We start from the raw sequence: 21,438 nt of genomic DNA on the forward strand, positions 1-21,438 counted from the left end.
TTTTTTTTATGTGGGAGCCAATGTGTATGTTTTTTCATTGGTCACACATGCCGCATCGCCAGATAGTGTGTCATGGCAAATTTTAAATCTTGTGTGTTGTGCCTCAAGTTGAAAATCACTGTGGTATATTCTACTCAGGGGCATATTAAGAGAGGGTGGGGTCTGTGTGCAGTCTCTGACCGGGGGGATACTCCCCTTTCTGTTTAGTATGACCCCTCCCCTTCATGCACCTGAAGAGTATTGCCAAATTTATATGAGCAGCTTCCATTTTATGTTTTATTACATCACAAAGTGTGCCAATTACAAATAAGCGATGTGCAGGGTACATACAGTAATTGCTTTTCTTCTAGAATGCGGCTTATTATTACAGTAAAATCATGTGTCTGTGATATGCCCATGAAAAGTTGCTGAAGGTAAAATGTTTTGGACTATTTCTGGACAAACTATACTTTACACCTAGGTGAATTTACTCAACCACATTAGCATACACACTGCCACTCATTCCCATTGGGAAATGTTTATAAACTCTGGGGACTGAATCAATTTGAAAAGCTGTCCATCTTCTGCTGTCTTGTCTCAATAAACAGACAATATGAATGTTCATTTGGGTTTGTTATTTTTATCCCTTTTTGTGAGAACTGTATTTGTACTTTTGTATGCCACTTGTTACGTTTTTAATTACATTTAATTCCCTACACCTACTTATATTAAATGTAAGTTTTGTCCTTGTTATTCTAATGCATGCACAGACCTTTCATGATGAAAAAAAATTGATTGACATGTTGAACTCAGGAATTTCCTTTGTGTGTGTGTATATATATATATATATAAAAATATATATACATACACACTCATAAATGTAAAACAAAACAGAAGCCCTTATACATATAAAATCAATATAAGGTCCAGCACCACTTCACACTGTTTATGCAGCTCTCCTCCTTAGCCCTTCCTCCAGGGCCATATCTGAAATGTGGAAAACAAAAAAACAGTAGGCGCCCAATGGTGAAGTATATTTTGGCAAACTTCACTCACATCAGTAAAAGTATTCAAGTCTATGTAGAACCGGCTTTAAGCATAACTTGTGCTGCTGTCCCAAACTCCAGTCAGTATACCAAGAAGAGAGTGGTCTAATACCCATTTTCCGCCATAAACCCAAATTTGACCTTGGTTTTCAGACATGGTTCCAACCCAGGTCAGACCCCGTTTACACTGCACCTTCGATCTGGGTTATTCCTGGGTCTGCCCCGTTCACACTGAACCCGAGTCTGCCCTGCTAAACTTGTGGTCATAAAAAGTGGGTAATGAGTGCTCCACAGCCACCAATCAGCTAATTTTAGGCATGACCCAGGTCAGATCGTTCACACTGCACCGTGACCCGGTTCGTTCCCATGTCCAACCCTGGTCACTACCTGGGTTGAATTCCCAGCTCATTTGACCTGGGTTATTTTTAAAGGATCCTTTCACACTGAGCTGAAAACTGGCAAAAACCCGGGTTATTTTGGCAGTGGAAAAGGGGTATTAGTTTCATTCTCAATGCCAAAGCAGTCACTTCCGCTTACATCACAGCAAACCTCCCCAAACACATTAGGTCTCTGTATGGACATAATCAGTGGGTGTGTCCACATTGGGCGCTATTATTGATTATATAGGAGTCCACATCACACACAATTGGGGTAATTAGCCAGTCAATTTACCTAATAAAATTAGGTTAATCTCAAACAATATTTCTTTTACAATAACAATATAAACACATAGTTGCATTACAGAAAGGTGCACATTTAGCTAGTTTCCACTCCTCAAATAGCATCATTTTAACCACTCAGGTGCCACGCCACGCCATCTTTATGGTTATCATAGAGGCAACCGCTATATATAGAAAATAAAGTCCCTGGTTTAAGAGTCTTTCCATTTGTTTGGGCTAATCCAGTTATTCCAAACCTCAGTCCTCAAGGAACTCTAACAGTCCTGGTTTTACTGTACTGTATACATGATTGTGCACAGATGGTTAAATCAAATAAACTGAGGTACTAATTAAGTCACTTGTGCTCAAGTATGGCTATCCCTAAAACCTGGACTGTTAGTGCTCCTTGAGGACCGTGGTTGGGAACCCCTGGACTAATCTCTTGAATCTTGGACGGATTTTAATGGGGTTTTCACTAATCTATGCAGCATTGGTTGAGGAAGATTTAGGTGTATGAACCATTCATCTGGGACAAAAGGGAGCCGAACATTGACGATTTTAGTACAGCAAGCGACAGAAAAAATCTTGAACCAAGCTGCTGTACAAGAGCTAGCTAGGGTGCTGAAACAGCAGAGAGCATCTGAAACTGAGGCTTGGAATTAAGCAACTCTCCGGAAAAAAACTGTTGTGCTGTGAGTGACTGTCTTAGAGAACCAATAAGAGATAGCAATGTGCCCTGTTGCTGCTCCGCAGCTGCCTAGAGAGGGGAGGGAGTCCGGGACTAAGCAGGGTCACATCTCAGAAAGACTCTCCCAGACAACCTCCAACAAACCCATGAAGATGCACTGATGTAGACACAGTAGTCAGGAAGAGGCATAGCTATCAGGAATTAGAAAAAAAAAAAAAAAAACACATAAAAACCAAAACAACCAACGTGACACCATTAATTTCCATTCCATGGTGGTAAACATAGGACAGCCACCATCAAGTGGTAAAACCACTGCCATCGGAAAAAATACATTGATGGCTAGTAACCATCAGATTCCAATGTCCACCCCTTACCATGAAACCTACAGACTCCAGACACCACTCCTCTACCATGAAGTGCTCCCTCTCTAGCATGATTTTTCCTGCTCAGCCACATGCCCTCAGTGAACAGAAGGCACATCCGATGGAAGTCAGCACTGTTCTCAGACAGGGGCACCACGGCGAGGAAACACAACAGGAAGCCAAGGAAATACAGGGTACATTGTGCAACGAGGACATTGCTCATGATCATGTTCGGCAGCTAGGAAGGTGCACATGGAAGCTGCCGAAATATTTATAGGGGCCTCAGCCCCGGGTACATGCTGCTGACGTTTACGGTAGCTGCAAGACAAATTTCTCATCCATTATCCTCCTTCCCTTTCCCAAAGAGCCTCAGCCAGCCTGCAGGGCAGCAGTAGTGGGGGTTGTGGGGACATTAGTGAAATTCAGGGGGCAGGAGTGAGAAGCAGGGGGTTGTGGTGAGATGCAGGGGACTGTGGTGACATGGTGTAGGTTGTTATGATACAGGGGGCTGTGGCGAGATGACATTGCTCTCGTACGAAGCCAGGGCGGATCGCTAGTATTGATATAATATTCTCAGATGAGATTTTGTTTGTTATTTACCAGATTTTAATCGCAAGACTATGGAGTCTATTTATTAAGCCTTGGATGGAGATAAAGTGAAAAGAGATAAAGTACCAGCCAATCAGCTCCTAACTGCCACGTCACAGGCTGTGTTTGAAAAATGACAGGAGGTAGTTGGAGATAAAGTGGACAGAGATAAAGTACCAACCATCTGAGGTTTAGTAAAAAAAACCCCTATATCAAATAAAACACTTTAAACATATGGGCACTATCATTTTAGTTCTCTACCAGAAGAAATAATAAACTTCAAAACACACAGGCACCATTCTTTTAATTCTCTGAGATTTTAGGAAAAATATCTGGTAGAATACTTAAAGCATCTAAGCGTCATCTTTTTGGTTATCATAAAGGCAACATAACAAGAGATATGGTACGAACTTACCTTTGTTATCTGTGTTTCTACGAGGTCCTTAGGGTCCACAGGGCCTTTACCTTGGGGTATAGGTAGGCTGGGCAACCAGTCCGGGCCTTGAGCCTCCCAGGATGCAGCAGGCTCCCCTCCTATACCCCGCCCACCGGCCAAGACACCATCAGTTACGTTACCAAGCCAGAGGCCGGAGGAGAAAATAGAAAGGAGAAAGTCCGGTACACACAAGAATTCCATACTCACAAACAAGAGACAGAAACTGGTGACCAGAACAAGACCCTTCAGAAGCACAGGGCGTCAGGGCGGGCGCCCTGTGGACCTCGTAGAAACAGAGATAAAGGTAAGTTCTTACCATATCTCTTGTTTTCTACTTCAGGGTCCTTAGGGTCCACAGGGCCTTTTCTTACCTTTCAAGCACTACCTTTCAAGGGCGGAGACGCTCCTGTGCAGAAAGGAGAATCCACCGCCCAAAGGAAGCATCATGAGAGGCAAAGGTATTGAAAGCATAATACCTCACAAAAGGTCTGAACCATAGACCACATGGCCGCCTTACATAGCTGAACAGCCGAGGCGCCACGCCAAGCTGCCCACGAGGGACTGACGGACCTCGTAGAATGAGCAGTGACAGAGGGCGGAACAGGAATGCCCTCATGAACATAGGCCTCGGAAATCGCCAAACAAATCCAACAGGCCAAAGTTTGTTTATTGGCCGGCCAACCTTTTTTGTGAAAACCGTACAACACAAACAAACAATCCGATTTCCGGAAAGAACAGGTGCGCTCCACATAAATGCGAAGAGCGAGAACCACATCCAACGTGGCCTTGCCCGCCGACAAACCAGGAGAGTGAAAGGCCAGAACAATGATCTCCTCATTAATGCGGAAACTGAATACCACCTTAGGGAGAAAGAACCATCCTATCCTGGTGAAAAATCAAATAAGGGGGACGACAAGAAAGAGCCCCCAAATTCTATACTCTTCTTGCAGATGCAATAGCCAAAAGAAAAACGACTTTAGCCATAAGCCATTTGAGGTCCACTGAGCCCAGTGGTTCAAATGGGGGACTCTGAAGAGCTTTCAACACCACTACCAAATCCCATTGTGCCACTGGAAGGACAAAGGGAGGTTGAATGCGAAGAACCCCTTGCATAAGGTGCGGACATCAGCCAGAGGAGCAATCAGACGCTGAAACCACAGCGACAAGGCAAATACCTGCACCTTCAAAGAAGCAGACCCTTATCCAAGTCTGCCTGAAGAAAGGCGAGGACTCTAGAAACACGAAACACCAAAAGGATCAAATTTTTGAGGTCGGCACCACGCAAAATAGGCGTGCCAGACCCTGTGGTAAATCCTGGCCGAAGCTGGCTTCCTAGCCCTGAGCATGGTATCAACCACTGAGCTTAAAAACCTCTTCGACCTCAAGAGGGATGTCTCAAGAGACCCTGAGACAACAGGTCCGGACGCTGAGGAAGTAGCCATGGAGTGTCTACGGAAAAACTCCATAGATCGGAGTACCAGTGACGTCTGGGCCACGCCAGAGCCACCAGTAGAATCATGCCCCCATCCTGCTTGAACTTTCGCAACACGCAAGGAAGCAGGGAGAACGGAGGAAACAGGTACGTAAACTGAAAGGTCCACCAAACTGACAGAGCATCTACCAGGAGAGCGTCTGTCTCTTGTTCGGGAGCCGTACACCCACGGCTTGCGGTTGTGTCTGGATGCCATGAGGTCTATTTCCGGAAGGCCCTACCTGTCCACTAGGAGCTGAAATACTTCCTGGTGCATTCCCCTGGATGCACGTTGTGGCGGCTGAGGAAGTCCGCTTTCCAGTTTAGCACTCCTGGAATGAACACTGCCGAGATGGTTGGTAGATTGCCTTCCGCCCAAGTCAGAATGCGAGACACCTCTCTTAGAGCTGCCTGACTTCGAGTTCCTCCTTGATGATTTATGTAAGCCACTGTCGTGGCGTTGTCTGACTGAATCTGTACGGGATGACTCTGTAGAAACAGTCTTGCTTGTTGTAAGGCACGAAAAACTGCCCGAAGTTCTAAGATGCTAATCGGAAGAGCGGACTCCGCCGAGGTCCACCGGCCCTGAAACACGTGTGGACCAGACACAGCGCCCCACCCTGAGACAGGATCCGTCGTCAGGAAACTCCAATCCGGTATCCAGAAGGGGCGTCCCCTGAGGAGATGACACTTCTGAAGCCACCAGGTCAATGATAGACGTACCTCCGGAGACAGCACCAGCATCTGAACCTTTAGCCGAAGAGGTATCCCGGTCCCATTTGGATAGGATCAGTTTCTGTAGAGGTCTCGAGTGAAACTGGGAATATTCCACCATGTCGAACGTCGACAGCATGGACCCCAGTAACCTCATTGCAGAATGGATCGAGATTCTGCGATCCCGCAGTCAAGGGCGAATCCTTGCCTGTAACACGGAGATCTTTTCCTCTGTCAGAAAGATCCGCTGTTGCTGAGTGTCCAGCAGAGCTCCGAGATGAAGCATCCACTGAGATGGCGTTAGGGACGACTTCTTCCAATTTATCAGCCATCCGTGATTCTGCAACACTTGTATAGTTAGTTGCAGGTGCTGGTGAAGTACCTCTGGAGATCCTGCCAGAAGTAGCAGATCGTCCAGGTAAGGCAGGAGGCGTACCCCCTGCAGGCACAGGTGTGCTGCCATTACCGCCATGACCTTGGTAAACACCCTCAGGGCTGTAGAAAGGCCAAATGGTAAATCCTGAAACTGATGCTGGATTGCTACCGCAAATCGGAGAAAGCGCTGATGAGAAACCGCTATTGAAGGTAGGCATCCTGGATGTCCAGAGACACCATAAAGTCCCCAGGTTCCATAGCCAAGAAAATGGAACGCAGGGTCTCCATCCTGAACCGAGGCACCCTCAAATATTTGTTTAGAGCTTTCAAGTTGAGGATAGGCCTGTATGATCCATTCGGTTTTTGCACCAGGAAGAGATTGGAGTAGTAACCCATCCCCCTCTGGGGTAGCGGGACCGGCACAAAAACCCCCTCCTGGAGCATGGATCGTACAATCTTGTGAATTTCAAGATCCGTGGAAAAGAATTGATGTCTTTTCCGAAAAGAGAGGGCATACCCGCGAGAGATCACTTCCCTTACCCAAGTGTCCGAGGTGGTCTGACACAAACACTGGGCGAACTGAAGAAGTCGGCCTCCCACCCTGGGATCCCCCAAGAGGAGGCCCGCCCCGTCAGGCTGTGGGCTTGTCGTCAGGCTTGGTAGCCGGACGTCTGGTGCTCCAAGCCTGTTTCCTAGGCTTAGAGGGCTTCTTGTTTCCCGATGGCCTCGGGAAGGACTGGGCCTTTGACTTACCCGGAGGCCGATAGGACCGAAAGGGTGATGTCCCTGACCCAGAGGTAGACAGAGCCGAAGGCAAACATGCAGATTTTGCAGCTGCCAGCGTGTCCACAATCTTATCCAGAGCCGGCCCAAACAGTACCTGTCCATTGTACAGAAGACATTCCAAGCCCCTCTTGGGATCTGTTCTCCAAGATCTGAGCCACAAGGATCGACGTGCAGACACCGCTACCATAGAAATCCTGGAAGTAAACTTACATCCAATGCTGCCTCATTTACATAAGTAGCCAAATCCCTGAGGTTGCCTATCAGAATGATCTGCTCGTTGGTAGCCCTGGAAGATAGCGAGGCTTCCAAGGCATCGGCCCATTTTTCCATGGCTCTAGCCACCCAGCACACTGCCATTGCAGGTCTGGCGACCCCACCAGCAGAATAAATAGATTTTAGACATATCTCCACCTTGCGGTCCGTAGGATCCTTTAGAGAAGACATTGACGGCATAGGCAGTAGGCAGTCGCACTCTTCACTAACCGTGTCACATGGGAATCCACCTGAGGAGGAGACTCCCATTTAGAAAAATAATTGTCCGCAAAAGGGTATGCGTAAGCCAAACGTTTTTGCGGCTGAAACCTTTTACCAGAAACCTTCCACGCTTCCTCTAAATGATGTACTAACTGACCAGATAAAGGAAACACTGCATTAGTGTTCTTAACACTCTTGAAATAAGCATGCGTAAGCTCGGTATCTGCAGACGTGTTATGCTCAATCACCATGATCTCCTGGGCTGCCCGTATAAGGCCCGGGATATAGACGACTTAGTCTCAGTCTCCTTGGCGGGAGCCTCAGTGTCAGACAAATCTAGGATTTCCCCATCATCTGAGGTAACATCATCCTCGTCATACTGAGGCTGGGATGACAATAATGGCCTCTTCACGGGTCTGAGCGGAGATTCCTCCGTAAGGAAATTAACCGCCTTAGGAAAGTTGTCCACCCAACTAGGGGTAGGGGACACCTCAGGCACAGGTAACAGCTGGCTCTGTGCCACTACCATCTGACCTGGGCTCCCCTGAGAAGGGCCCGGTACCCCATAGAGGGGTAAACAAACGCAGCCGATAGCCTGGGCCAGACTTTTCACCCAAGGAGGCTCTTGCGGCACGCAGGCGGCCTGAGAAGGGCTAGGTAGCATACATGTAGTACATAGGCCCCCTCTCTCTGCTTATTCCTCCCCAATACCTGCCTTACATCTAATGCAGGAATACAGGGCAGGTGCTGCAAGCTGCACAGGTTCGTCATCACCTGACATGATAATGGTAAATAGACACAATGTATGTGACACCAAACACAGACTTGGTCTAAAAACAATATATCCCACCCCTATCTGTACAATAAGGGTCAATTTTCTGGACAGAGAAAAAAAAAAAAAACAGGGATAGCTAAAATGGCTGACAGTAATAGCAAAGACAGACACAGGCAGTAGAACTCAGCAGAAACGGTGTCTATCAGCACTTCCTGTCAACTATCCAGGCACTGGACCTGGTAGGACCGTGCTGTTACCTGCACCTCTCAGTCTAGAGGGAGAGGTTTGCAGGAGGGGGCCCTGGCTCCACCAATCGTCTGAAGCTCAAGTCTCATAAAATGGCCGCCGGAGCTCAGACAGAAGGAGCCCAGCAAAGAGTCAGCAGCGGGGGAGGAGCCGGCTGTAAACAGGGAAGGCATCCTCCCCCGGCCTGCAATTAACCCCAGGGACGCCAGAGCGGCCGCTACTGTTCTGGCCCGCTGTCCCTGGAGGCTAGGTGGAGCGCAGGACTCAGTGCCTGGCTCCACCTGCAGACCAGCACCCCGGGAGCCCCCAGCCCTGGGTGACCATACGACTGTGATAGTGGACATCCGCCGTTACTTACCCATCCCCCGTAAATCCGGCTAACTTCAGGGATCCTCCGGGGTCCCTGTCAGCAGAAAAAATCCCCGGAGGCCCGCCGAGATCCCCAGATCAGTACGGGGCGGTGATGCGGACGTCCATCGGACTGTCCACATTACCGCTCATAGTTATCTTCAGGTGCTGTGATCAGCCACCCTTGCATGTGGAACACCCGACTCCGGCCGAGCACTGACGAAACTGATGGTGCTTTGGCCGGGGGCGGGGTATAGGAGGGGAGCCCGCTGCATCTTGGGAGGTTCAAGGATTTTAATGTGGTGCATAGACTACCTATACCTCAAGATAAAGGCCCTGTGGACCCTAAGGACCCTGAAGTAGAAAATAAAATAGACTTCACATTAGTATTCATTTTTATGGGTGCCTACCAAATACTAGTCCTAATATTTAAAGGAGCCATTCTCAGATCAAATTGATTGGGTAAAGTTACTGGATAGCTCATTAATAAAGGAGATCACAATCTTTACTAACCAACCCTTGGCGAAAATCTTTATAAAAAATATAATAGACCTATAATACATAACGATAAAAAAAATATATAAGAAATGTGTATACAGCATATAACTATAGTAAAATACTATTCTTAACATACCCATTCCTATTTATGCAAGAAACTCCATATTAATATTAACAATACAGATAAATCAAGTTTTATCACTAAGCCCCCCATTTATTAATGATCGCATTGCAATGTATGTCCGATTTTCATGATTGAATCACACGATAGCGCATGCGGTGCCATATATATATATATAAATGAAGGACGGAACAAGTAATCGTTCCGACGTTCATTAAATCCTGTAGTTTGTACCGGCAATCATGCGATGTCCAGGGTGAAGGCAAATTGCCGTGAACATCAGCACGATTGCCGATCGTTCAGGTGTGTACCCACCCTAAGAGGCTATAAACATCATAATTGATTTGAATTTTAGGTTTGTCCGTTTGTACTGATTATACATATGCGGGTCCGTTTGTATGTGATATATTGCAATATTTTGTGTTTATGAACGCTGCTTGCACAAATATTTCTGAAGCACTTGAATATATTTATTTACATTCTGAACATTATTCTCTCTTAAATCTTAGGGGATGACCGGAACGGTGCAGTTGCATAGGATGCAACAGTGTCAGTAAAAGCCCAGCTGGCTGCAGGCGCATGCCATGAGACTGCGCCAGTCCAAAAAATATTAATAAAAAATACGTAGTATGCATATATTATTATATATTTTCTTATTTGTGGAAGGCTGGAAAATTGTTATGTACCCTAACCTGTATCAATGAAAATATGACTTGCTGCATAAAATGATGTTCTTTTATTACCTTATGCCTCAGTTTACAGTCATCTGCCTCCCGGCGGCCCCCAGGCCACATACACACAGGGAATGGAGAACACGTTCTTTGCACAGTCCCAGCTCAAATGAAGACGAGAAAAATCATACTGCTTATCTTTAATTATGACATATAAATAACATTATACAAAATGTTCTATAAAATAAAGCTTTTCCCAGTCAAACAATAAAAACTCTCATTTTGCTGACATATTCAAAAGTAATCTTCAATCTTCCTCTTCTTGCACGGGCTCTCTGCTGGGATTTCCAGGTCGACCTCCTCACAGGCCTCCAGTAACAGAGCTTCGTCCATATCATCCCCAGCACTTTCCTGGGAGAATGACCTCTGAAAGAGGTCGTAAATGGTTTTCTGTTTTGGGTCCTGTAGCAAGGATCAAGGAGAAAGGATTAATATTGGGAAACATTGGATCTGCATTTAATGTAATGAAGAGAGGCTGTTCTACACTTTAAGCATGGCATAATCATTTATATTTTCCAAGACATTGTCAATGAGTTGCAATCAGCCTATGTCCTATGTGGGACTGGGTGTGCTTTGTCTGGTAAACAGACCTTCAAATAGTACAGACAGAAGACTACTGTAGCTATCTAATTGGCTAGGCTTTTCTGACCACTAGATATTACTTTCAGCAGTTGTTATGCACCCCCTATACTTTATCTGGACTATAAGTGGCCATAGTATAAAATGCTGTGGTGCCTAAAGCTCTCTTCTAGGTTTCTTGGAAATAGCTGGTATGGTATAAAGGGTTGACAGTATAAAGGTCGACATGTTAAAGGTCAACCTTTTGACTGTGTCAACAATCTAATCCAGTCAACCTAAATACATATCTACATAATGATGGTCGACCCAATGACCATGTTGAACTTTTTACTGTCGAAATTCAGGATGTATTGACCTGAATGTCAACCAATCGTCCGGTATCTGGAAATAGCTGTATCCATAGTACCCCTGGTGTTATAGCTAGATGTTACTGGGTTCACCCTGCAGATAAAGACCGTCTTCCCTCCCCCTGAGATTTTTTCTTTATACAGGTTAAGTCTCCCATATCCAAATATTCCGAAATATGGAATATTCCGAATTCCGGAATATTTTTTAGCATGACTGAGATAGTGAAACCTTTGATTTTTGATGGTTCAATGTACACAAACTTTAAGTAACAAAATTATTAAAAATAAAATATAAAAAAACGTATAGGCTGTGTGGATAAAGTGTATATGAAACATAAATGAAATTCATGTATGTACACAATCTTAGTTTGAGCCATAAAATTATTGAAAATATTGTATAAAATTACCTGCAGGCTGTGTGTATAAGGTATATATAATGCATTCTGTGTTTAGATTTGGGCCCTATTCCTAATACATTTCAATATGATATGCAAATATTCCAAAATACGGAATATTCCGTTATCCAAAATACCCCTGGTCCCGAGCATTTTGGATATGGGAGACTCAACCTGAGGTGGTAAACCGGAAACCTGTGGATGTTAATTTATGTCACGCAGTTGCACATGTAAAAAGACAGTTATCTTGTATGTAAATTACCATTCTAAATACTTTTTTGTTTTGCAGGCCCCATACTCCTAGAAAATACAAATCCATGTTGAGCAGCCTGGAGAAGATCACAATGGTGTGGACAGCACACGCTGCATGTGTACCTGCTATGGTGCCACCAGCCTAATGCTGGTAGCAGCAGAATCAGGAGGACAAATAGTATAGGATCCCCCCTTCCTGGTTAGATGCAACATGTGCCCTATGCAGCATAGGTACATGGGCCTGATTCAGACTTGTACACAAACCAGATGATTTACATATAAGTCCAATGGTGGGTGGACTGTGCATGCACAGGATGCGTTTTGTGCATGTGCAGAACACGGGTCCAGCTCCAATACACATAGTGCTCCCTAAAATCCTGCGACTGTTTGGGGGCAGGGAGGGGTCGGTGCTGGGCAGTTTTCCTGAAAACAGAGGCATGTTGTCCCCATTTTCTGGGAGTGCCAAGGCCAGTGGCTATGTCTTCCGACACAGATTTAAGGGCCGCAGTGCAGATGAGGCGGTTAATCTGAGTAGCCTTAGGCTTACACAGATGGCTGATGGTCGTGATGGACGCAGCACTGGGATCTGAGATACAACTAGGAGGCATCTTTTGTCCTTAGATGCATGCTGCAGCATTAGCATATATGCACACAGCAGCTGCGCCCAAAGATACAGCTGCTGCGTGCATGATGTACAACTCTGAATCAGGTCCTATGTCCATAAAGGTTTACCAAGTGCACCATAATGTCTGGAAAGGTTTGCTAAGACTCTCATTATGTCCATAAAAATGTACTGAAGAACACATACGCAGCACTCCATGTTTGCTGCATTGTACATTCTCCATATATCACATATGAATTAAACACACATTTTGAGGAGGTCGCCACATTTGATCTTACAACATACGTATTACAGGTATATGCATTTTACCTGCTGGGGTGTGAATGAAAATCAACCAAAGTGCATCACAATAGTATTGCAGGAAAAGTGGCTGGTGATCATTTATTCATTATCCATGTGTACAATATTAGAAAAACATTTTTAGATAAATTTGTAATGGAATAGGGAAAAAAATCTGATGTTTTTTCTCTATGTCCTGAAGTTGTTTCTGAGTCTTAGCGTTTTACCACCTTTAGGAAGGTGTATTTGGCTGCAGTATGAAGCTGCGGAGGGGCATTTTAGTATCTAGACACCTCAGGGAGGAATTCATTGTTCTGTTTATAGGTCACATCTTACCTTACATAAAAAGTTTGTAGATTCTGTTGTTTCTGAAAAATTCGTCTCAGACAGTCCGGCCTGGCCAAGAACTTTTATTTTTTCCTGAATCATTGGCCTGTTGGAAAGTGATTAAACACAGCATTATGTGTATCTTAAAAAGCAAATACTACTTAATAAAGAAATATGACTCAATGGCAACCTGCTACAAAAACAGTTCATATAACAACCATTAATAATAATGTAAGTAAAAGAGCCCATAGAGGACTTCAAGCCAAGTTATTTTAATCAGGATTTCCTTACCACAAGTAGTCATCAGCGGTTCCTTTAGCTACCAGGTAATGAATATTCACAGAACTCGTCTGTCCTATTCTGTGAACACGATCTTCCGCTTGGATCAGGACCTAGGAAGAGTCTGATTTAAGACCTGAATATCACCTGTACATGTAAGAGGGCTTCCGGGGGGAATGTCACAACCTTTACAAATCACAGACAACCTGAAACCACCCAAGGGATGTATTGTTGTATACAGTAGTTTAGTAACAATTGTAGGTTTGGACATAAGAGGTCCTGTTCCCACGGAATCTGTGCTAATCCCATTGCTCCTTCCACTCCATGAGACAATAAACTTCTATAATGGAGGTGAATTTATTGAGAATTTGCAAGAGAGAGACAGGGCAAAACACAAAAAGCAGTTAGAGATTAGGTTAATAACTAATCACTGTTCAATCAATTTATCTCCTTATAAATCTCAGATTAAGATTAATCCCTAAAGGGAAAATTAAGAGTTATGGTAGATTTACCTTTGTTAACTCTATTTCTTCGATGTCTATAGGCCCCCCCTTTGTCCAGATGGGACGCCTGTAGCCACCATGATAGGGAAAGCAGAAGCTCCGGAGAGAGAAGGATCGTCTGGGACTGGATCAGATGATACTGTCCGTTCCACCGGGAAATAATCAGTTGTTGAAGGGGCCTGGAGAGGAACTGGGCGTACTCCACCATGTCGAAGGTGGATACCATGGACCCCAGGACCTGCATTGCAGAGTGAATGGATACCCTCCAATTGTGGAGCAAGCTGCGCACCCACAAATGTAGTGTCACAATCTTGTCTGCTGGCAGAAAGATCCTCTGTATTGGAGAATCCAGGAGTGCCCCCAGATGTATCATCCGCTATGTCGGAGATAGGGAGGACTTTTTCCAATTGATGATCCAGCCAGTCAGCTGGAGATGCCGTTGTAACACAATCGGTGAGTCTGCCAAGATTAAGAGGTCGTCTAGGTATGGCAGAATTCTGACTATCTGGCGTCTGAGGTGTGCCGCCATAACCGTCATGATCTGTTGTCAGATCAAAGCGTAGTGCCCGAAAAACTTAATGTTGCTGCAGAACAGCAAATCATAGGAACTGCTGGTGGGTTGGAGTAATAGGTACATGCAGGTATGTATCCTGAATGTCCAGAGAAACCATGAAATCACCAGTCTCCATTGCCAGGACAATTGAGCGTAAAGTTTCCATACGGAATTTGGGCACTCTGATAAACCTGTTGAGGGATATAAGATTTAGAATAGGCCGATGAGACCCATTCAGCTTCTGAATCAAAAAGAGATTGGTATAAAAACCTATTCTTCTCTGAGCCAAAGGAACCGGTAATATCACCCCTTAGCGCTACAGGGAGTGAATGGCCTCCTGGAGGGCCAGGGCATTGATAGGGTCTGATGGGGGACCTATACAAAAAAATGCTGGGGAGGACGCCTCAAGAAAGTGAGGGCGTACCCCTGAGAGACCACTTCTCTGACCCAGGTGTCTGTTGTTGTTTGAGGCCAAGAGTCGGCATATTGAAAAAGTCGGCCTCCCACCCTGGCATCCCCCAGGAGGAGGCCCACTCCATCAGACGGAAGGTTTGTCGTCAGGCTTAGAAGCTGGACGTCTGGCCGACCAAAGCTGCTTGACTCGCGGCTTGGTGGTCTTAGACTGCCTGAGAAAAGACTGTCTTCTTGCCTTAGCCTGGGGGCGAAAGGACCGATAATAGGTCTGCCTAGGCTTAGAGGCAGTTGCTGATGGCAGAAAGGCAGATTTAGAGGCTGATACGATAGCCACAAACTTAACCAATTCTTCGCCGAACAGCCTGTCTCCAGAGAAGGGTAAGGATTCAAGTGCCTTCTTGGATCCCAGGTCCACCTTCCAGGACCGAAGCCAAAGGACCCGGCGTGCGACTACCGAAGCCGCAGATGCCGGAGAGGCAAGGAGTCTAGTATCCAACGCAGCTTCTCCTAAATAAGAAGCCGCTTCCTGAATATGGGATATAGGCCAGTTGTTCCCTGGTATAGTCTGATGGCAGGCTCTCTTCCAGTGCCCCTGCCCATCCTTCGATAGCCTTAGCCACCCAAGCGGCAGTCATAGCTGGCCTAGTGATAGCGCCAGAAAGCGAGTAGATCGACTTTAGACAAGTTTCTAGCTTTCTATCCGTGGTTTCCTTAAGGGAGGATGTAGATGGTAACGGCAGCGTAAAGTTTCTAACTAAGTGTGCCACATGCGAATCAACAGTGGGAGGGACTTCCCACTTAGTACACTCCTTAGTATGGAGAGGGTAAAAAGACGCTAGTCTCTTTGGGACCTGGAATTGCTTGCCGGGGGTACCCAAAGCTTCTCCCATGAGCTCAGTGAGCTGTTCTGATTGAGGGAATTCAGACTTAAGCACCTACTGATGTTTAAACAACGGGGTTTAGGGGCCAGTTAATCATCCTCTATATTCAGGACAACGGGGTTTAGGGGCCGGTTAATCATCCTCTATATTCAGGATTGATTTAACCACCCTCACTAAAGCAGGAACATCCACTGTTGATTGACAGTGCTCCTCACCCAAGTGTAACTCTGAAAGAGAACCTTGTCCGTCATCTGCCTCCTCAGATGATGCATCTAAATCCGAAAGCTGGGTGGACTGAGAGGATAATACAGTGCGCCTATGTACTTTGGTGGCTAATAGTCTGCCCTCCTGTAACTTTTGCTGAGAGCTGACAGACGTTTGAGCCATATTCTGATGAGCATAAAAATCGATCCAAGGAGACTGCATAGGGGGTACAGAGATTGTTGGTTGTAACAGCTGTGGGTACCCCTCGGTAGGAGGCAGCATGGGAGTTGATAAACGATCCACTAGCTGCGTCATGACCTGGGATAAGGAGGACACTCAGGATGGTCCTTATACCGGGGCCCGGTAATGTGGACTGGTGTATAAATCTATAACAATTAGTACACAAACCATCCTGTATAGAATCCTGAAGGACAAGCCCACAAGACAGAATTTGCATGTAATCAGCACAGGGGCTTCATCCTCCTGTTTATCCTGATCTTCAGAAGACATAGGCAGTAAATAGCACACAATAAGGGTAAAGCTAACAATGAAATTTGACAGCCTTCACAAAATTTAAATGTGAAATACTATTTGAACCCCTTCACACCTGGTAGTTGAGGGTTAAGGAGAAACAGCAGTGATAGTAATAACTGACAGTCAGAAAGTTAAAGTGTATCACCACAGCAGAGCTAGCACTAGTCACATACAATACATGTAAATATAATTACAATGGGCTCTGAATCAACTACACAAGCACATAGGTTGGTAGGATTTAAGCGCTGTATAACCGGACTCCTGGGGAGAGGTATACAGGGAGACTGGACCCAAACCTCCTGAGACCAGCAGCTTCAGCAGAGCACTAGATAATGGTTACTGAGCGTCTCATATAGGGATGAAGGTAGGAGGAGGAGGAGCCCAGAAACGGGAAAGCTCTTAATGAGGGATCGCCGTCTGGGCTGGGGGAGGGGCTGCCGAGGGAAAGCCTACCTCCCCTGTGCTGCATTAACACCCGGGTGCGCTGGCCTTGTGAAAAAATTGGTCGCCGCGGCAGTCTAACTTGCCCCGGTGGTCTAGTGGGTGAGTAAACGAACCAGTCGCCCTATTGTAGCGCCCTCCGGCAGATTTCCACCGCCAGAGGTAAGGACTGCCACTTACCTGCGTCTCCGATGCCCGGCTGCAGTCCTGGATCCCCAGTGGACTTCGTAGAAACAGAGATAACAAAGGTAAGTTCTTACCATATCTCTTGTTTTCTACTTCAGGGTCCATAGCGGGTCCACAGGGTTGACCTTGGGGATGTCCCAAAGCAGTTCAACTAAGGGCGGGGACGCTCCTGTGCAGAAAGGAGAATCCTGCGCCCAAAGGTGTCAAACGCATAAAACCTCAAAAGTGTCTGAATGGAAGACCAAGTGGCTGCCTTGCGCAGCTGAACAGCGGAGGCACCACGTCTAGCAGCCCAAGAGGGACCCACAGAATGAGTGGAATGAGCCTTAATAGAGTCTGGCACAGGTAAACCCTCCTGTGCATAAGCCTTACAAATAACAGAACAAAGCCAATGGGCTAACGTTTGTTTGTTGGCAGGCCAATCCCTCCTGTGAAAACCAAAGAGAACAAACAATGAATCAGACTTCCTAGCGGAAGCAGTCCAGTCCACATAAATTCTGAGAGCACGGACTACATCCAAGGAAGCCTCACCAGCTGAAAGATCAGGTGACTGAAAAGCTGGCACAACAAGTTCCTGATTGACGTAGCACTTTTAATTAAGCGGGTGACATGGGAATCCACCGCCGGTGGAGTTTCCCATTTCCTGCAATGAGCCTCAGGAAAAGGATAGTTGGATGCCAACCGCTTCTGTGGTTGGAATCTCTTACTGGGCGACTGCCAGGCCCCCGCCATATGATCCGTCAATTGGTCGGACAGGGGAAAGACATTCGAAGTTACCTTTGCCTTTTTAAAATTAGGATACTTCGACCTAGGAGCCGGCGCATCCTCTTCTATGTGAAGGATGGCCCGCACCGCCCTAACCAATGCCGGCACATTAATGGAAGACTTAGGCCCTGATTCAGAGCCGGACGCTCTGACAAAGCGCTCGCTCTGAATCAGGGCCGGGCTATTTTTTTTTCTAGAGAGGCCTCCTGGCCGCTCGCATAGCTGTGGGTGACCACCCACAGCTATAGCGAGCGGCCAGGAAGATGGTCACGATGGTCAAGACCATCGCGACCATCGGGCTTGTGACGAGACCCTTGTGGTAGGGTCTCGTTGCCGCAAGCCCTAGAGAGATTTCGGCTCTAACAGAGCCAAAATCTCTCCCACTGACTCACTCGTGATGTCAGTGGGGCCGGCACCAAACAGAGGCGTTCACATGGGAACGCCTCCGTTTGGGCAGCCATTCCCCCGGCCTGCCCACCAAAGGGGGCGTGCTCTCACTTAACATCGACAGCACGCCCCCTTTGGTACGAGACACCGAGCGACGGCTTGCCCGTCGCTATCCGGGTCTCGCGCATGCGCACGACGGAGCAGGCTCCGTCGTGCGCATGGGCCTCCATCGACCCGGTTGCGAGCGCTCAGCACTTGCGACCGGGTCTGCATCAGGCCCTTAGTCTCCACTTCGTGGGCCATGACATCTGAGTCAGAGTCCTCATGTACTACTCCGTCATCTGAAGACACATCGGTGTCCGTTAATTGCGCAGCCAGTGAAGCCGAAACGGGGCGCTTGGACGCCTTGGAGGGAATGTCACTTTGTAACATCGACTGAAAAGCCAAAGACGAGGCCGCCAGACTCTGAACAGAGCTGGTAAGTACATTCACCCAGGGCGGAAGAACTGCCTGATAAGGCACCATGGACTGCTGTGTCACCGAGGGAGACTGTACGTACACAGGCAACCCCAAATAAGGACCCACAGTCTGAGACCCGTGGAAAGACTGCAATAAATGCGGAATACCAGCGGAATGGGGGATGGTAGGCTGGGACAACGCCCTAGTAGGGACTGCAGTCGGGACCGCTAAACAGTCCGCGATCGACGCCAGCACCTGCGAAAACATCGCCCAAGGAGGATCCTGCGATGTAGGGGGTTTAGAGGGGGCCAGGCACCAGCTGGCACCGCCGCACAGACCATCCTGTGATAAATCCTCCCCATCTACCCCTGCCGAACAGCGTCGGCAGGAAAACAATACAGGAGCCCCGTGGTGCTCAGTCTCCTCATCAGACATGACACAATAAATTTGCAAAAAGTATGTATCACCGAGAAGAGGTGAGGCGTATAACACCAGCGCATTCCCAAGTATGCAACACAAATAGCCCACAAAATGGTACTGTGTAGCACACAACTGTATGTGACTGACCTCACAAATACTTGTTTTATATACCGTAAGTGAGGTCCACAGAAAATCGCCCTTCCCCCACACACCTGCCGGGCCGTAGGAGAAGGAAAGGGGTAGGTATAGGCTGACAGTAAGTAGAAATAAGCACAGACAGGCAGCACTAGCAAAAGTCACATACCATGCAGAGAAGATAATACTCACTGCACCGTTCGCTACAATCAACCTCCCAGATTCAGTGTCTGGGAGGGCTATAGCGCTGTGTACACTGTCCTTTAGCAGGGGAGAGGTATACAGGGGGACCGGACCACTTGAACCGCCTGAGAGATCTGCGATGCACTGCCAAAAGAAGATGGCCGCCGGAGACCTCAGAGGAGGAGTGGCCGCAAGATAAGAGCAGCTCAGCGACGCCAGACCAGAGTAGAAAGGCGCGCTGAGCTGAGGAGCCGCTAGACAGGGAAGGCTGCCTCCCCTGGCTAGCAATTAACCCCAGGGTTGCCGGTTTCCGCAGCCAATCTGTCACCCTGGTGGTCTAGCGTACACGCGGGGTATGCCTCATAGAGGGGGAGCCCGCCGCCGCTGCTAGCGCCTCCGGTCTGTCCCCAGAGACCAGAGGCATCAGACTGCATTGAAAGTACGCGGCGACCCGCGGCTTGCCTGATCTCCGTCGCTTCCGGCAGCAGTCATGGGAGTCCCCAGAGCCTGGCTAGTACAGACTCTGGGGTCCCGCCGCGATCCCCAGATCTGTACTGGCGTTGCGGCGCCAGCAGGGAGAAGGAGCGGCAGCGTGGACGTCCTAAAGGACAGTCTGATGCTGCCGCTCTAAACAGTGAAAAAAAATAAAAAGCTTTTCTTCTTTAAAAATAAGCGACAGGGTGACCGGACTCCGGCCGGGCACCAACTAAAACTGATGTGCCTGTGGCTTGGGGCAGGGTATAGAGGAGGATGGACCCAAGTGCATCCTGGGAGCAGCAAAAGCTTTAACTGCGTGGTGCCCGTGGGAATAAGTGGGATACCCTTGTACTCCGGAGTTAACTCAAGAGGAGATACAGGGGTTACGTGATAGGTCCTGAATTTTTAGATCTCGTCTGCAGATTTAAAAGCAGCAATAATTTAAATGGCAATACCAGTCTGGTTGTGCCATTTCAATTATTGCCACTTTAAACGTGCATCCGAGATCACCGGAATCGAGCGGCTTCTAAAAACTCAGAACCTAATAAATAGAGATGTGCGGTTCGGTTCTCCAGAAATCCGAATCCACCCGAATATTGTGAATGCGGGTAAATCCAAGTCGCGGTTTTAATCTCCTGAGGAGATCCGGGTAAATTCGGGTCGCAGTTCGGATCTTTTTGCAATTTGGATTTTACATCCGATTTTCAGATTGCATAAATTAGATGATTTTAGCTGTTTTTAGAACTTTTTATCTATTTTTTATTTAAAAATCCAGATCCAAAACCAAAACACTTGAGAGTGGATTGTAAAACCAAATCCAGATCCAAAACCTTGAAGGAGACACAGATCCAAAACACGGGGGTCGGCGCACATCCCTACATATTACAGCAACAAGAGGCTGATTGGGAATGTAGTTCAGAGAGAACACAGAAATGGCAATAGCACAGCTACAATTCCAGGAAAGAACAAGAACCAGAAAGAAATGTGTAACTAATCATAGCAGATTGTTTAGCAGTACTACAGCATTGATTTCCCATACTCTCACTTATGTTCTTCATACATTCTGTAGCACAATATGAATACACACGATTAAAGACACACTAGTGTGGAAAATCTGTTTGTGTACTGTACTTATTAGGATAATGTCAAGTTTATACTTTTCTCCTAATATCACTGATAAGCAATAATTAAATTTACATGTCGATTGTGACTCTACAGGGGGCCTGCACACCTGTGCTCTCCCTTTATTCAGTTTCTAGTTTTGATTTTCAGCAACCAGAGTTCCTGCTCTGGAACTGCCCGAGCATTGCCACAGCTGTCCAGCAAAGGTCCTGGCTACTTGTAAGTACCACTCTATCAAACAAACTGATAAGATAGTGATAGTATGGAAAACCCCTTAAAAAGTCACAAATGATAACAAAGTAGCCCCCATTAAGACATTAGTTATGCACAGATTATGGGGAAGTTGTATAAGCCTTGGAGAAAAAAAGTACAACCAATCAATCAGTTCTTGTTAGGG

At 46.8% G+C, this 21,438-nt stretch overlaps 1 protein-coding gene across 2 annotated transcripts in view; it reads right to left on the minus strand.

Moving 5' to 3' along the window:
• Window positions 1-10,422: 10,422 nt before the first annotated feature.
• Window positions 10,423-21,438, minus strand: part of SMARCAL1 (SNF2 related chromatin remodeling annealing helicase 1) — a 106,312-nt gene continuing 95,296 nt past the window's right edge. For both annotated transcript variants that reach the window (XM_088455778.1, XM_088455779.1), the window contains exons 15-17: window positions 13,390-13,490; window positions 13,108-13,204; window positions 10,423-10,699 (exon numbers count right to left, since the gene is read on the minus strand). In XM_088455778.1, the coding sequence (XP_088311904.1) occupies window positions 10,532-10,699; window positions 13,108-13,204; window positions 13,390-13,490 (366 nt within the window). In that variant the 3' untranslated portion in view covers window positions 10,423-10,531. The remainder of the gene's footprint in view (window positions 10,700-13,107; window positions 13,205-13,389; window positions 13,491-21,438) is intronic.

The sequence above is a fragment of the Taudactylus pleione genome, unplaced genomic scaffold (assembly GCF_031769625.1).
Source record: "Taudactylus pleione unplaced genomic scaffold, aTauple2 ptg000671l, whole genome shotgun sequence".
Taxonomy (NCBI): Eukaryota; Metazoa; Chordata; class Amphibia; order Anura; family Myobatrachidae; genus Taudactylus; species Taudactylus pleione.